The 17233-nt window shown below is 37.4% G+C and overlaps 1 protein-coding gene across 2 annotated transcripts in view; it reads right to left on the bottom strand.

The window, feature by feature from the left end:
- Positions 1–17233, bottom strand: part of LOC105391004 (semaphorin-2A) — a 319874-nt gene that overhangs the window by 125765 nt on the left and 176876 nt on the right. Inside the window, exon 3 of one of the 2 annotated variants that reach the window (XM_038114079.2) lies at positions 5559–5707. In XM_038114079.2, coding sequence (XP_037970007.1) covers positions 5559–5667 — 109 coding nt within the window. In that variant the 5' untranslated portion in view covers positions 5668–5707. The remainder of the gene's footprint in view (positions 1–5558; positions 5708–17233) is intronic. The other variant, XM_038114080.2, reaches the window with a different exon arrangement.

The raw sequence follows: 17233 nt of genomic DNA, 5'->3' as shown, positions 1-17233 counted from the left end.
ATACATTCTTCATAAGTCCCGTTATTCAATATTAAAAACCAATTAACGTCGCTAATATCTTTACAGATTTTATCATATCATATATCTAATGCCATCTACTTACTTACTACCTCTATAAAAGTATACCATTACATTCTTTTAGGCTTCTTCCTTTATCGCAATCCTACAAATAACTTCCTAACCGCCGTGTCACGTGCCAATAACACTGTCTTCCATAAACGAAACGGGCGACTAACGTAAGTTATTTATAACAAAACAATAATCTTTGTTCCCATTGGACGTTAATCACGAGCGGCAGTGACGTCCCACGGGAGCACGGACACGGGGAACGGACGAGGAAGATGTGGAAAAAAGAAACTTATTCTAGGGATTTTTCAATTGATTTTACGGAAACTAACTTCCTTTCATTTTTTTAGGGTTCCGTAGCCAAAATGGCAAAAACGGAACCCTTATAGTTTCGTCATGTCCGTCTGTCCGTCTGTCCGTCTGTCACAGCCGATTTACTCGGAAACTATAAGTACTACAGTGATGAAATTTGATGGGAATATGTGTTGTATGAACCGCTACAAAAATATGACACTAAATAGTAAAAAAAAGAATTGGGGGTGGGGCCCCCCATACATGTAACTGAGGGATGAAATTTTTTTTTTCGATGTACATACCCGTGTGGGGTATCAATGGAAAGGTCTTTTAAAATGATATAAAGTTTTCTAAAAAACATTTTTCTTAAAGTGAACGGTTTTTGAGATATCAGCTCTCAAAGTCGTAAAAAGTATGTCCCCCCCCCCTCTATTTTTATAACTACGGGGTATAAAATTCTAAAAAAAATAGAAGTGATGCATGCTAATTAACTCTTTCAACGATTTTTGGTTTGATCAAAGTATCTCTTATAGTTTTTGAGATAGGTTGATTTAAAGTTTATTATATTTGCTGCTACGGAACCCTTTGTGCGCGAGCCCGACTCGCACTTGGCCGGTTTTTTTGTATATGTTTCATCAATAAAATAGTATTGAAAAACACACTGGGTACGGTCGGTACAGTAAGGATACATTGCTTATTTAATTCCTTGAACTCATTAGCTCCCTCGCTATCGTCGGTCGCCAAACCCGGAATTAAAATACGTAAGTTTCACCTCTTCGTCAACAATGTGCTACACTACAATGTGCAACAATAACAATGAACGAATAGGATTTAACGTCATTTCTACGTTTTTTTCCGTTCTTAAGGTTCTTTTCACTCCCAAAGAAATTCTTTCCCTTCATTTCCTAGAGGACATTTATGTTTCCGTTCTCTCAAGGAAAACGGTATCAGGCAAATATATTTCACCTAAAGATGGTGTCGAAATTAAAAAGAAGACCCCGTGAGATTTGTGTTGTGTAACACCGAGTCAAAAGGTTCGCCTGTTTTATCTAGATTTTGGGGAAACGAGTTTTTATTTTGATAAAAAGTAATGGGTCTGTGAACCATTTTATTTTGAATGGATATATATACCTAAATAAAATGTTTTTTGGACACTATATTATTATAATAATACCTATTTAAGTTATAATAATATTAACATGACTTGACTAATAAAATCTCCGATATATACCTACTTGAATCTGTAGTATAAGTCACTTTTGATGCGTACGTCCTACTACGAGTTATGTAAGATAATTAACTATTCGATTGAGGTTTCACCAAGATATGGCCAAAACAACCAGCACAGACAGACAAAATTCAACCGGAATACTAACAAAATTAGCCCAATTTTAAGGTAAAAAGTTCGATTGTGTTCAGTCCTTTTGACTTTAGTATTTTTTCGCTTTCTCTGGTTGTTTTGGCCATATCTTGGTGATACCTTAATCGATTTGATATTGAATTATCTTGTTTGATAGCTTATTAGTTGACCATGTTTTTATGCTGAAGTGCACAAAAAAATGAATATGAAATTCTTTTTTAATTTAATTTATTTGTTTTTGCGTTTTGAATATTTTTTCAAAATGTTTAACTATTATGAGGTATTATGTCTAATTTAAGTCGAATAATGCATATTTGATTATTTTTATTAGTTTATTAGGGTGTAACTTATGCAAAACAACCAAAAAAAAATTGAAATGTGGCTAGTTTTTTTTTTTCGGTCTTAAGCACAAAATTTTGGCAAAAAATTATAAAAACCTTAAATATTAAATATCTTAGAAATATTTAAGTTTAGGATAATGCGTTATTGGGTTTAATCGACTGGAAATACCTTCCTCTGTCACCTCCTGAAAGGATCTGGTCTACTTACCAATAACCCTGTATATTTGAAATTTGTATTCGCCCAATAATTGCCGCAGCGCAATCGCACAATTTATGCGCAACGTTTTGCGTGCAAAATTTTGAAAAGAGAATCGTGTGAGTCAGTCAGTTTAGGAGCTATTACGGGTGGATACATGCACATGCAGTCCATCCGGTCTGGTATCGTCAATCAAGCGAGGCGGGCGTCATTCGTTTTAGAGTCACAAATCGTCCCTCACTGTAACACGGTCCCTGGACAAACAACACAGAGTGTTTCTAAACATTGGGCTTTGTACCGAAATATAATCTTCAGATATTAAAATAAAATAAGAAACAAAAAATATATATATTTATGAAACCTTTACATTACAAAATGTTGCTTAGTTTTAAAGGTGCAAGATAAGTGGGTGTAGAAAAGTACCTATAAAGTGTAAGAAACGCTGTTTGAATGTAAATTTCTGGGACATTGTAACCAAAATGTGTCGGCAAAGCATGAAATTACCAACAACGGTACAAGCGTAATTAAGCTGCACATTAAACACGGAATTGTTCGTAAAAGTAAAATTTAAGTAAATGTCCCTCAGAATGACACTAGTTGGGAGTTTTATTCACAGGTAGTTAAAGACAACAAAGAAAACTTCATATAAGTAGATTTAGTATTAGCATAACTTATTTTACCATCGACCACTAAGTATGAGGAAAATTGGCTTAGCTGTAATGTTGTTGGTTTTCTTGACATGCGGAAAGCTAGATAAAAGTATTAGTAAGATTGAAAATAAAAACAACGATCTCCAATAATCCAGTCCTTATGATTATATCATGATTTAAAAAATCTAACGTCAAGGCGACGTAATTTGTTACTAAAACACAACGTCGACATTATTTCCTTTGTACCTGAGCAGAGCTGGTAATGAAACTTGTCCATTACACGAACAAGGCTGCAGAGTTTCCGGAGCAAAAACCAAACCAAAAATATTCGGATTAGATTGAACCGGTACAAATATTTCCGTGCTCCGGCACCCTGTACCGGCATGCGGAGAGCATAAAACGGCCGACAATGTCCGAGTATGAGGAGCGCCATTCGTCGCCGCACGCCGCCATCGATACTTTTAATTGGTCGTTGCAGATCCACTGCCTGCAGGCCTCGCTCGCAGCGCAAGTGTAAGCTGCACTCGGATAATTGAAATCTCAGATTTGAATCGGGAACTTGTAAAGTTCGGTGATATGGAGTACTTAGGTAGGTTGAGAGAAAATAGTTTGTCTGTTGCTCGCGAACATAACTTGATTCTTGAGAGTAAGTGGCGTAGATAAAAAATATATAAATATAAACACTCACCATCTTGTAGGTACTAATGTCCGCCTAACCCTTGTGGGGTAGGCGGAGGTGCATTGCTGCACCCACTTTTCGCCAGTGTTATATTAGTCCCAATGTAATAGGGGGCGTAGATTTTATCTTTAATTTACATAAGTAGGTAACTCTTCTTCAATGTATAAGTTATAAGCACTTTCAACCTCTACAGTTGACTAACTCACTCTAAAATTTACACACAAAAATATCCTAGGATAGAAGTAGTCTCATTGCGAATTGTACTAACGGTGAGCACTGCATCTCATATGTAGCAAATACATCATTTTAATTGGTCAGTGCAGCGCACTTGTATAGCCAGCAGACTACTTGTTACTAGTTCAAGATTGAGCAAACAAAGCCACCGGCTATTTTGTATTGTTTTCAATCGTATCTATTGTTCGGCACACAAATACGGTGCACTGAATCTGAAATGTTCTAGATTGATGCAAACCTAATGAACCGAAGCCTGCCCCGGGCCGTATCATGCGACTGAATCATCGTTTGTCATCGAAACTCCCGGCTCATACTTAATTAGGAACAGTGGTGGAAATAAATGTATAGGGTTTATGCAAAATTTTATCTTAAAGACTAGAATAGCTAACGGATAAGTAAGGATAAGATTATTTAACCGATAAGACTCGACTTTCATTCTTGTGATGTATGACGTCTGTGCAGGTTTTCACATCAAAAAGATTGTTAAAATGATAATTATAGTTTTAAGAGAGCAATCATTTTATTAAACTGGGGAAAATTGCACACAAAAGCCTGTAGCTTGCATCACATACGTAGATTGCGGCTCTTCGTTTGAAATTGTTCGTGTTTGATTTGTTTTGTTCTGGTCAGTCAGAACAGATCGTTTATTACAATATGCACGAGCGGCCATCGCTCAAACCTCAAACCACGCCAACGGCGAGAAACAAGTACCGCTGAAAAAAACACTCTTTATTAAACTTTCCGAAGAGCATTTCTGTCAGCAAACTAGGATTGTATTCGCAAACATTTTTTTCTGCGTCAAAGCAATTACCGTGCTGCGCAGGAATGCATCTTCGTGTTTTATATGCCGACTGCGAGCTCTTAATTGTGCCCGCTCTGTTCGTGACTCGCGACTTGTTTGGATGTTTGCAATATTATTCATAAAGTCTACATTAACTGTTGATATAGTTAATATTGCAGAGCTATGCGGGTAAGTGAGTGCTCGGCTCATTGGCACTACACGCTCTCGGCGCTAAGCTGTCGCGAGCAGCTCTAAATAATTGACTTCGACCGCGCCTTCCTCTCAAGTTTTAATTATTGCCACGAACGCGTACCTAAAGAAATTCAACACCGGGAAACAATCCCGAATCTATTCAATTATTCCAACTTATAATTAATATTAATAGAGGTTCCCGTTCTTAAAAGAAAGAATACTGAGGGCAGATAAAAAACTCCTAAGAAATCAGCGTTACCCGCAGCTGCGGACTGTAAATTAATGCGAAAATAATAAAGCGTCAGAATGGAAGTCCGAAAATAGGCGACGAGTCGAGGCGGTGACTGCGAATAAAAATTAATTCCAAATGGTTATTAGTGGCCGTGAACAAAAGGAGCTCGGTGTGGGTGAGTGAGTCTGTAATAAACGTCACGACAAGAAAGATAGGAAATTAAACGAAACTAAAGCGGAGTCGTCCGTGCGACATCTGGAGGAACCCCGGGAGGCGCCGCGCCACTCCGAAAAAAAGTTGGGGCTCCCGATTCTGTTTACTCTCTGCTATGCGAGTGGCCCTGTGAGCGACAGGTTTAAAAAGTCGCTCTTTTGTTTCCATCGTACGCTTTTCTGTTTCACAGCCGTTGATCACGGGGCGGCGGCGTCGTCGAAAGTTTTCAGAAAAAAGCAAAAAAGGTGTACGAAAAATCTGCAAGGAGTGAAGAATTTTTGTAGAATTTTTTAATCGAGTCCCTATAGCTAGGCACTTACCTTTGGGTAATGGTTCTATTACGATTTTGACGGCATCCACGGCAAATACGGCCGCTAATATCCACACGAGAGGGAGCGAGCCCCGCACAGGCCGCCGCATTTCGTCCATTTTGGTTCGGCCTACTTATTCATCGCCGATCCCTTTCTACCTGAAACAATGAAAAAGGTTTTATTGACAAGACATTTTTGAAATCCAAACCCTCAAACTTCTGAAAGCGAGTTCGTACGTTCTCCAAATATCTCACGTTTTTGCATTTATGAATAATAACTGGAAAAAGTTAAACTCTCGAACCCATCTTCATCTGAATATTGTAGAATTTGTGAGATAACTCGCTGCAGGAAAATTATTTTTTCTTTTCTTTCTGTATCTGTTTTCGGTGTTTATTCCTCGCCGGGGAAGTTCGCAAGGTGGATTAAGACTGTCTCTCAATTCTATCGGATTATTTAAAAAAAACTTCTCTAAATATTGCGAGGATATTTATACTTATATTATAATCTGTATAAAATGAATATTCTATCAGAGGATTAAAGGTTATTTGTGTTATTTTAGGAAACAACTTTTTTCTTTTATGTTTAATAGTAGATTTTGTACGTTTGGAGAGTTATTGGGTTAAAAGTTTCTATTATTTTTAGGGTTCCGTAGTCTACGGAAAATACGGGATTCTATGAGACTCTTCATGTCCGTCTCGTCTGTCTTTTTGTTTTTTTTTTAAATACATTCGTATTTGTGGATGTCTTGCTTGTGAGTCACCTCCGTCTACCACATTCAGGTATAAAATCATGAGCATACGCATGTTAGTATTTGCATGCACCATGATGGTAAAAAGTTTCAGGGAGTCAGGGTAGATACCTATTAATGTTTTCGACTTCGCTGAAACCTTTCACAATGATTCGTACAACAGAACCGTTAATTGAAACAGACGGATAAGTATCCCATTTTAAATAGCGCTCTAGGTTCCCAGTACAACTAGCGAATGCGCGGTAGAATAACGCAGTAATAATAGATTGCTGGCTTTGCTGCAGCAGCACACGGGACAGCTAATGTCGGCGCGCAATGTGCATCATTAGTGTACAACGACCCTTACGGGCCAAAACTTTTAAGCACTTGAGAAAAGTTGCTAAAAGGTGATTTCGGTAAAAGGATTCTGACTATAAGTACTAATTAAGGTGCAGTTTTCTAATTAATTTTCATCATCAGCCAATAATCATCCACTGCTGGACATAGGCCTCTCCCAAGGAGCGCCACAACACTCGGTCCTCGGCCTTCCTCATCCAACCACTACCCGCCACCCGCCTAAGGTCGTCAGTCCAGCGGGCAGGAGGGCGTCCCACGCTGCGTTTGCCTGTTCGTGGTCTCCACTCGAGAACTCGTCTACCCCAACGGTTATCGGTTCTTCGGCAGATATGACCAGCCCACTGCCACTTCAGCTTGCATATTTTGACAGCTATGTCGGTAACCTTAGTCCTCTGACGGATAACCTCATTTCTGATACGATTAATTATAGTGGCAATGAAATTTTCAACAGGTTGAAAATGATTTTTTATTTGTACCATACAACTTTATTCGGTGCTCAATTAGGTGATAATTGCTCTATTGCTAATTCGTGAAATCAGCTGCGCCAACCTCACGGTTCACAAGTTTTCTAAGCTCCGTCCTGAAATTCAGTATAAATGTGCCTTTACCTCCCTGATTGAAAACCCGCACAGGCTTGATCTATTCAATTCCTGTCGGCCAATGTTGTTCATTCGCATGTTAAAGGTGCGACCTACACAAGGCAGCTTTCTAATTACGGCTATGGGCGTTCCTGCCCCGTCGACACCTGATTAAGGCATCAAAGATTCCACCCAGACCTGCCTTAGGTTTTCGTCCAATATCAGACGACCCTTACAGAGAATCTAAACCAGACAATTATAGACACTATCGAAGAGACTTAAGACTCAACCGCTCGCTTCTAATCTCCGTCGAGAGGACAAGTTAATGTTGAACCAAGAGTGATTATTTGGTGTGCGCCGTGCAGCCGTTGTAGACAAACTTAAATTTTGAAAAGGTGAAAATGAGGCTCGTTATCGTTGTGTCATTATGGTCGTAATGAAGACGTCCTTAAAGAGACGAGTGAATGCAGCATGGATGCGGCTCGGTCTGTGTGGGATGAACTGAGATAATGAAATAATTTGGGCCAATGTTTTCAAAGGCTTTTTGCCAGAGACTTAAAAAAACAAGCGAATGAGATATTAAGCTTTTTATAGAATAGAAAATCATATATTTATTTGGTGACTAAAATACTTTGCTCATAATGTCAGGTAATATACCCGTCATCCAAAATTAGATAAACGGTTGACAAGTATATAAATATTCGGATATTCCTGTTTTATCAAGCCTGATTCGATTAACTTTAGTACATAGTGAAATTGATTGTCCATTTATTCGATTTGCTTAATTAACTTTGACAGACAGAATAATTTAAATGGGACAGTTAATTTTTCTCGATAATTATTATGAAGTGTTATTAATAGATATCATGTTCAACAAAATGATATTGATCTAGACTAGTGTAGTATACTTAGTTAATACATAGTTAGTGACCCTGACTGCTATGCTGAAGGTCCGGGTTCGATCTCCGGCCGGGGCAGATATTTGATTAGTTACAGATATTTGTAATCATGGGTGTTAATATTGTGTATACGTTATAGTTATAGGTCCATTTGCCGTCTTGCTTCGGTATGACTAGCCTATCCTCGAATAGATCATACATACCTTTGGACAAACCGCGAAATAAATTCAGACTTAACAAAGCTTGTGTTTTTCACCATTGAAGTAGGTACCCCGTAATCACAATTAAAGGTGTTATAGTTTACATAGTGCAGGTTCAGAACACAAAAGAAAAAAAAACCTAGTCGTATAATTGCCATAGCGGAAAAAAAATAAAATTTGAGTGTAAAACTGTTGCAATTATACCCTTGCAGTGTCATTAAGAATTGCTGGAGGGACCTCGCACAACCTGCCTTTACTAATGCTGCTAAGTACTTCTTTAGCATAAGTACTTAGCAGCATTATCTTTGTGTATAATTGCAAAAAAAATCGAAACATTTTAATTTTTAACAAAAAATATAAGCATGACAGAAAGAGCTTAGAATTGAATGTATTTTGGAAATTTTCAGGATCTACTAATCTTCATCTTGGTCTCGAAAGTTGTTTCCCATTAAACGCAATTAAATTTAATGTTAAAATGTAAAATATGAGCTTATTAAATAAAAAAGCGTTGTTTTTTTGCATCCTGGACTTTTCTTTTTACCTCAGAACAAACTTTAGAGGTGTGCCTCTAAACTTATCACCTGGATACATTTCACAAATCCAATTCATCAATTCTGCAGTCTACAGTCCGGAGCAGAACAATAATAATTGTCCTATTTACGGCAAGTGTGCTCAAACAAAAGGGGGCCTGTTGTATTGGAAAGATAATCAGATCCACAGTAGGTACACCATTTATCGGTATCCTGCGAGTCCTTTGTGATCCGGTGACGACGCGGCGCGGCGTGGCGCTATAAAAGTGGGGCGATAGGCGACGACGAGCCGTCTTGTGGACTGGTTATTATGGAGAAGGGCTCTTTAAGAAAACAAATCGTTATTACACTCACGAGCAATGAAAAAGTTACAGTGAGAAAAGCATCAGACTACCTACTTCTAAACGGAAAAGGCTAGCCGAAGATGCCGCCTGCAATGTTGAAGTACATTTATCATTGCATCAGAATATGAAAAACTAAAAAAGTATATATTCTGATCAGATTCTATATTTAATGTTTTTTAAAATTGGGGTCGTTCGACATGATCCCAATTGTTTATGATGAACTTCAACAGCTTGTTTCAAGCAGGGCAGCCACATTGAGGGTTGATGAGCGCCATTAAATTTTTAGCTATTGGTACGGTGCGGTGGTAGCGTGATGGTACTTACAAGATCAATCTAAAATAAATGTTACTTTTATGTATTAATAAAAAAAAATAAGCTAATGATAAGTAAAAAAGGAAGTGACACATCTTCCTTACTCACTGCCTCGACGAGATGGTTCCATCTCTTGACTGGGAATAATCGAACAACGGTTTATCAACCCTGATAGCTGGAGACAAAGGAATATTTTCTAGCCTATTATCAAAATTACGGACGGTAAGGTAAGACAATGGGGATCCTCCAGTGATGTCTTACTTTAATGGCAGCAAGGGATATTGCGTCTTATGGCCGGTGTAATTTGTTGTAGTTAGTACATCTGATGCGCGCAGAGCCTTACTTTGTTTTTAAAGTGTTTTTGTTTTGAGTTCTAAGGTATTTAGCTGAAAGATCAGGATTTTATAAGTGAGAGACTTCACGAGATTAATTGATGGCTTGCGGCGTTCTTGACATTTTAAAGTAAGTACCTACTTTAAAATACTTCGCTTCAAAAATCTCACATTTATATTCACAATCTCATATCACCACTGAAAATAGATAACTCAAAGGTACATAGTATTATACTTATGTCCACATTTTAGAGTAAACAATGTTTGTGGAAACTTCAAAAACAAAAACGGCAAGTACAACACACAGGAAAAAGAGTTATTTCCTATAAAGTGCTGGTTATAATGCAGACAGTATAATAATATCTGCTCCGGACATGGGCCTTTGTGCGAGTCAGAAGTCTAGACTTTAACCACACGAGGTGGTGAGGGCGTACATATGTTTGGATTAGTGTGAGTTATTGCGTACAGAGAGCAATAAAAGTTCCGAAACACGATAAAATGTAAGCTGGCAATGGATAGTTTCCTCTCTAATGAAACATGTTATCAATTCTGATATTATGGTCTGCAGAAAAAGGAATTAAGTATAGCTATTTAAATTCTTAATTATATTTATTTAAATCCATTGATAATTATGAAAATAATTTATATTTTAACATTTATCATATATAAATAAAAACTTACTAAAGCTGGCGGATGTAACAGTTGGTTTCAGGAAAGTTCCATCGTAAAGGACTCAATACATAAATTCTGCTTTGATCAGCTTTTTCTCCAAGCTATCTGTAAACCAACGCTAATCAGCCTAATCAGGAACGCAAACGGAAATTCGAATCTCAAACTTGGAACGTTAAATTCTTAAATGTACAGCGTGTTCTAAAAACAGCTACCGGTTTACACAGAATAGGTGCCGGCAAGTGGCGGCTCATGGCCGACCGTGCGTTTGTGTAAAGCTTTGATATCGTCGCAATCGGGCCCTTGCAGGCTGCTCGACTCTATCGGACCAGGTACAGTATATCAAACAGTAACTTTGAAAATTATATTCTAAATAAAATAATTGAATTGATTGTCTCATGTAGAGACAAAAGCTTAGCAGATTGAAATGTGTTTAGTGGTGTTGGCAGTGTAATAGGTATTTAGATAAATCAATAAGAAAAGAACCTTTATGTTTAACGATAACAATTTATATCAAGTACTGGTTTAGAATGTTAAGCATTCTTCTCAATAGCCATGTCCTTATCTAGAAACGGATTGGCAATTTAAGCTAACAACAGCATTATCCAAATTCACCTGACTTTAACAAGAAGTCTGCTTACTATTCCTTCCTTCTTCCAGTCTCTACGTACGTATGTATAGACCGAATGTACAGGCACGTTCGGAACATGTGCTCATATATTCAGTGACATCGACATCTAAACTAGCCTTCATGTTGCAAGGAACTGCCGGGGCATCAGGCCGGTTGCTGTGTCTTTACTATAGATACTGCCACTACTTGTGCTTGACTGGTTGACAGACTATTGAGATCATGTGGTATGTATTTGCGCTATCTAGCTAAGTATAGAAGCTATAGTTAAGTTTAGTTGTATAATTTTTGTCTCCAATAATGGTAGATAGTTCCATAGTACCTCTATGTTTTGTTTCAATGTACGCGTCGTTTTCGAAATAAAGCTGTAGTGCAGCACAATATTAGGAAACCACAAAGGAAACACACAAATGCCAACAATCTGGCCGGACGAGCGAGCAAATATTCGGATTCTGACCAACATGCTTATTCCACTGCGGTCAGTTGCTCTAAGATTGTGGCATAAATTCCAGCTGGCCATCAACAAATAACTTGTTTTGTATATTTTGAAATATTTATATCGGTTTAGGATTTTTAAATCTATTATTTATCATAGCTTAAAAATCGATCGACAATTAATCGATGTTCGCGATTTTTTTGCTGTCCTCTGAAAAGGGAGTCAAAAGTTTGATGAAATTCATCAGGGTGGTGGTCACGGTAGAAAAATAATATATTCCAAAAACAGAACGAAACTGTCGAGCAGTAGTAAAGGTGCTAAATGCAGAAACCAAACATACTCAGGCATAAGGCAAGTACCTACTCATAGTATACCGTACACACGCACTACATCGACCGACTCTACTAAACTAGCCTAATCACAATCTAGTAGTGAACACGTTCGATTCTGTAGGTACCCAAAAAAGGGGTGTGTACTTTTTAGTATAATAAATAACGAATCAAATAATTTATCATATTCACATCCTTAAATTATTATAGTAACATAACCTAAGAGTTGTAAAAGAATCGCTCAATTCCAATGCCTTTATTAATCTAAGCGGCTCAACTTGTAGCAGATAGCCATTATTAAAATAATTTTATATTCGTTTCTCTATTAGCAGAACGGCCCCTCGGATGTCACCAGCTGGCAGAAGTCAAGATAAGAGCATGCCACTGGCAGGAAACTACCGCAAAGGCTGGTATTTCTGAATACTGTTTTAATTTCACTCCAAGTGCATTCAAATTGAATTTAAGTTTTCTTAGTTTTTTTAATCAAGAACAAAAGAAAAAATCTTTGAAGACAAAAAATATTTCTTACCAAATAAAGGCTCCTACTATTACTAAAAAAAAAGTACATAATAATTATTTTTCACGTGAGCACAAAATTGTACAGCGAAAAGCGGGTGACTCGCTTAATTGCGTGTCGCCTATTACTACCCCTTCGGGGATTACAGTCGTGAGCATAATATGTGTGTATGTATGTAAAAGAAATTAGTTTTAAGACGGTAGGTAAGTAAAAAAGTATGTATGTATATACATACTTGGATGCTGGTTAGTTGCATTCAAAATTGCAATTTACTAAGCTGGCGGTTCGAGAGTCGGCGGGAACAAAGGATATCCGTGCTCGACAGGCTCTCCAGTGACGAAGATATTTTGCGGCGCGCGCGTATAGTTATGCGAAAATAAGCAGCGAATTTTCACACCCTCCCTTTTAATGGTCTGGTTAGCAGAGTACTGACGGCAAAATACTTTTTGATTAAAGAATAAAAAATATATGACTGTTACTGTACTGGACTGGTTTTAGCAATGTAAGTATGTGTGTTGAATTTTATTTGTTTTGCGTATAAAAATAATACCTAACTATTTTTTTTTTTACTATCGACTCCTTGACAATTTCCAATAACAGTCAGAATAAACTGAACAATTAATAAATATACATAATTATATCTTTTACCTACTTATATTATGTTAATTAAATTATAATTAATTCATTAAATCTTTATTTCTTTAACAATGTTTGGGCAAATTAATCAGTAATAAATGGAATCACCTTTTAAGCATGAAATGCCTGTGCCAGGTGATCCCACTCCTTCATAACATCATTTATAAGTGCTAAGGTACAAATTATTGCTAAATAAAGATAGTTTACACAAAATAACAAGAAAAAGAAAAAGTAAATATGGGGTTTAGAATCTTAATCTATTATGATACGGTGATCTTAATATAATTATGTTTATTGTATAAAAATAAAGTAGGAACAAATATATGTTTATATATAATATGAGTGTATGTGTGTGTGTGTGTGTGTGTGTGGTTGTGTGTCCGAGTGATATATGTAAATTATATGATTATAATTATAATTCATTGTATGCTTATTAACATTGACTCCGTGGTTTCGTAAGTTAGCGGCTGTAGCCAGTTTGAGATAGTTTTTTTGCATTCATATGTGTGCTTGCTATAAATATCAAGTTCTTTATTTAATATATTATATAAAATTGCTGAGAGTTTACAGTATTGTATGCTAGCAAACTTAGTTTTAGTGTTGGGAAGTGAAGCTGCTTTGTGTGTTATTCTTCTTTTTATATATTTTACTGTTGAAATGAAGGTTTTTATGCTTTATTAAAATAATTAGTAATATGTACAGTTTTCTCACTGATAAAAGCTTGCTCATCTGATAGAGGCGTGTTGTAGGAAAACGATATTTTTTAAAGTACCTACATCACCTTTATTAAAGCGCGTTGGGCTCGTTCTATGTTTAATTGTAGCTAATAAAAGTACCAATTCCTCAACGATAGATTTAAAAACATTGATTCACATAAAAGTTCCAGATTATTAGCACCCTGAGTGCACCGTCTGCTGTTTCTGCCGTCGGTACCGTCTAATTCCACCTCCGCCGCACCACAATCCGCGGAGTAGCAAAAGTGGCACAAAGTGCTCACCGCGCAGACAATCCGACACCCATTGTTGCGTTTGTTTTAGGCCCCGCAAGATGAGACCTGCAGATATTCAGGTCAGCTACTACACTCTTTTGACATCTAAGCTCGGAAAATTGGGAACCAACGACTCCTTCAGCAAAAGAAAGAGTAGATTGCAAGTTTATTTCCGACGCGACGCGACTGTAGTTCCAGGGATATAAGTGGATCACGATTCTCAAATTTAAAAGTTATGTCCAACGAATTGAGATGAGAGAGATAATGTCCAAAACGCTCACAGGCCACCGCTTAATGCCCCTCAGCACTTCCAGGCACGCGCCAAAATCTTTAAGCTGGATATTTATTTAAATCCACCGAAAGCCATGGGACATTTTTCATTCCATCATAACATTCATATTAAGTTGGAGAGGTAAATATGCACGCAATTTTCATCCATTCCATTCCTAATGACTTTCACTGACACGGCGCAAAACCCCTCATTTTACACTTTGACGCGTTCGCTTACGGCGTCCTGTCGTCATGTCATTTTCCTACTGAAGCTAAAATAAAAATGACATTTGATATTGTCTTCTTATTCTTCGCAATAAAGTTGAAAGTTGAATGAGCAGGCAGGTCGCATAGGGTGACTTCTGTCTATTCTTGGGTCTCCAAGGATAAGTAGTAGAAATGCGGGAATAAAGCACTAACTCACTAGAGGTTGGCAATTAAGTATGGTTCCTGCTTTTCAACAAATAAAGCTTAAAATGGAGTGTCTTTTATGGAGCTGATATTGTGAGTAGTTGCCGCTGCCGCTGTTGGATCGTTTTGTCTATTGGTAATAAGAGAGTCGGTTCGCACTTCGGAACAACAGAGAGTTACCTTTTTCACACTTTAAAAAAAAACTTCTCAGTAGACGCTACGCTTTTCTGAATATACTCGTATGTGGTGTCACGTTACGATTAAACTTTTTTGTTGCACAAAAAATAGTTTGCTTTAAAGCGAGAAAAAGTATGAAGTGGACTTTTAGTTCAGTCAAATGCCAATGTTTCTGTGTAAGCTTTTGAGGCGGCTTTTCGGCAGCTTTTACTTTTGTAGGGCGAAATCTGACATGTCATTTTGTGAAAATTACGAGAGGTTTTTAAATGTAAATTGACTTTCAAAAGTTTGGCTATCGTGATTTACGAGTTGAATTAACTTTTGGTCTGGAAAATAAGAATGCTTTTTGATTGGCAGTTGTTCGATTTTCTCTTCCGCGCGTCGTTTGAAAGCTGACGGGCGGCGGCGGCGGTTGCTTGTGAAATGCCATATCCAAGTTCAATTCCGCCAGCGTCGGCGTACTGCCATAAAATAATAATGAAGCTAGTCAGGAATACCGACCACTGACCAATATTCAACGTGGAGCCATGGCGTGCCAGACATGCCGGCTCAACTATGAAATATGAAGTTCGACCGGCCGACTTATACGCGTCTGGGCCACGTAGGTATACCCCCGGTATAGCATTCGCATTCTTTGCGAGGTACGAGCTGAAACTATGGATAGTGTTCGGGAGTAATTTAAAATGGCGACACCGACAGTGGCGTGATGAAATTTCAGGATTAAATAAGACAGTATAAATTAAAACTCAATAATCGTTGGAAAATATCAAACACATTATATTAAGTAGGTTGTATTGGTCACCTTAAAAGGCATTCGTTTAGTTTCATTGCATGCAATACTTTGTTTAAAAGCATACCGGGTAAATACAATGATGCTCAGATTCCGGCTTGTGTCAAACAGCCCCGTAATGGCTCCAGCCGACGGCGCGGCCCGGGGTGATACCTGTCACATCATATGGCAAACTTTCCCCATTCCCCCTTCCCGCGGCTACAATATTTCCTAAACATGCTTTTACACTTCGTTCTCCACTCGTAGTCAACTCCCATCAGTGTTCGGAATACGAACATTCGATGTAAACACACTGCATTGTAAACTTTAAAGTTTGAGTTCGGTTTTTCGTCATGTTAGGTAGGATCTTTTTTTTAGTGTGCCACAAAAAAGTTGAACGTTGCAACTCTATGGCATTATGGCGTTAAATATTACAGAACTGGAAATTCCTTCCAAGAATATTATTATCTCTCCGAACTGGATATAGAGCGGATAATAATACTGTGCATGATTTTTTTGTTCCTTTTTAGACGAATAACGAATACATTTTGTGCGCAGCGAGTGTGAAATAAGGACTCTTGTTTCGAAAATTATTAAATAAATCTCATAACGTACGCGGCACGACAGATCTCATTCATCACTTTAGTTAGGTATAATTTTTTATACCTATATTTATAAAAAAAGCTCTGTAATCTTCTTTTTTGTTCTTATGGAAATAATAAACACAGTGCAACAATTAGACAACATTATTAAGTTTAGCATGGGACGCCCTTGGCTCCGCTTCTTGGTGCGATGCCTTTTAAAAGTAAGTAAGTATACATAACATCTAATAATTATTAGACACATTGTCCATAGTTATAGATCTATCATTAGTCCTGGATAGTATTTACTGCTAATTTTAAACAAACTTAAGTTATCGGTTATATCAGTAGCTATATGTAAAACTCAATGGGATAAATTCAGAAATCCATTTATCATCTTTGTAATTCAATACACCGCTAGCGACGCCACGCTATCGATTCATGCAGGCGTTGTTATGGCATTCCATGGACTTGATATTTCAATTTCTATAGCCGCCCGGCTAGATAGTTTGCATACTCCGAAGGCTCCAAAGTTTATACGTTTGGTTGTCGTCTGTAAATAATTACTTGGGTTGACAACCCTACGGTATTGATTTAAATGGATTTTATCGGTTGATATTCCTTAAATGTTACTGAACAGAAATTGAATTCTTACTGTTGCTTTTTCATTTTAGTTTTTTTTAAATTAGGTACTGTCGAATAACCATAAACGTGCAATCAAACCACAATTAGTAATTTTATCACTCGCCGTGCTAAACAGGTGTCGAGTACATCACAGTGCTGAATCGTTTCGCAGTCCATTACAATGATTCAACTATTTAGATACAAAATCATCTCAAAAACACACGAAGCTCAATTCAAATGGAACCCGAGATGAGGAATTGTAATACTTTCAAGTATATAAGGCTTTAACCGAGGCGTTTTTAAGGCGACAGGACGTGCTCTGAATACTCGTAGTATAACATTGTTCACTTCCCAGCAGTTTGGATGAGTT

The sequence above is a fragment of the Plutella xylostella genome, chromosome 18 (genome assembly GCF_932276165.1).
Source record: "Plutella xylostella chromosome 18, ilPluXylo3.1, whole genome shotgun sequence".
Taxonomy (NCBI): domain Eukaryota; kingdom Metazoa; phylum Arthropoda; class Insecta; order Lepidoptera; family Plutellidae; genus Plutella; species Plutella xylostella.
This window is presented reverse-complemented; position numbering and strand designations above follow the sequence as displayed.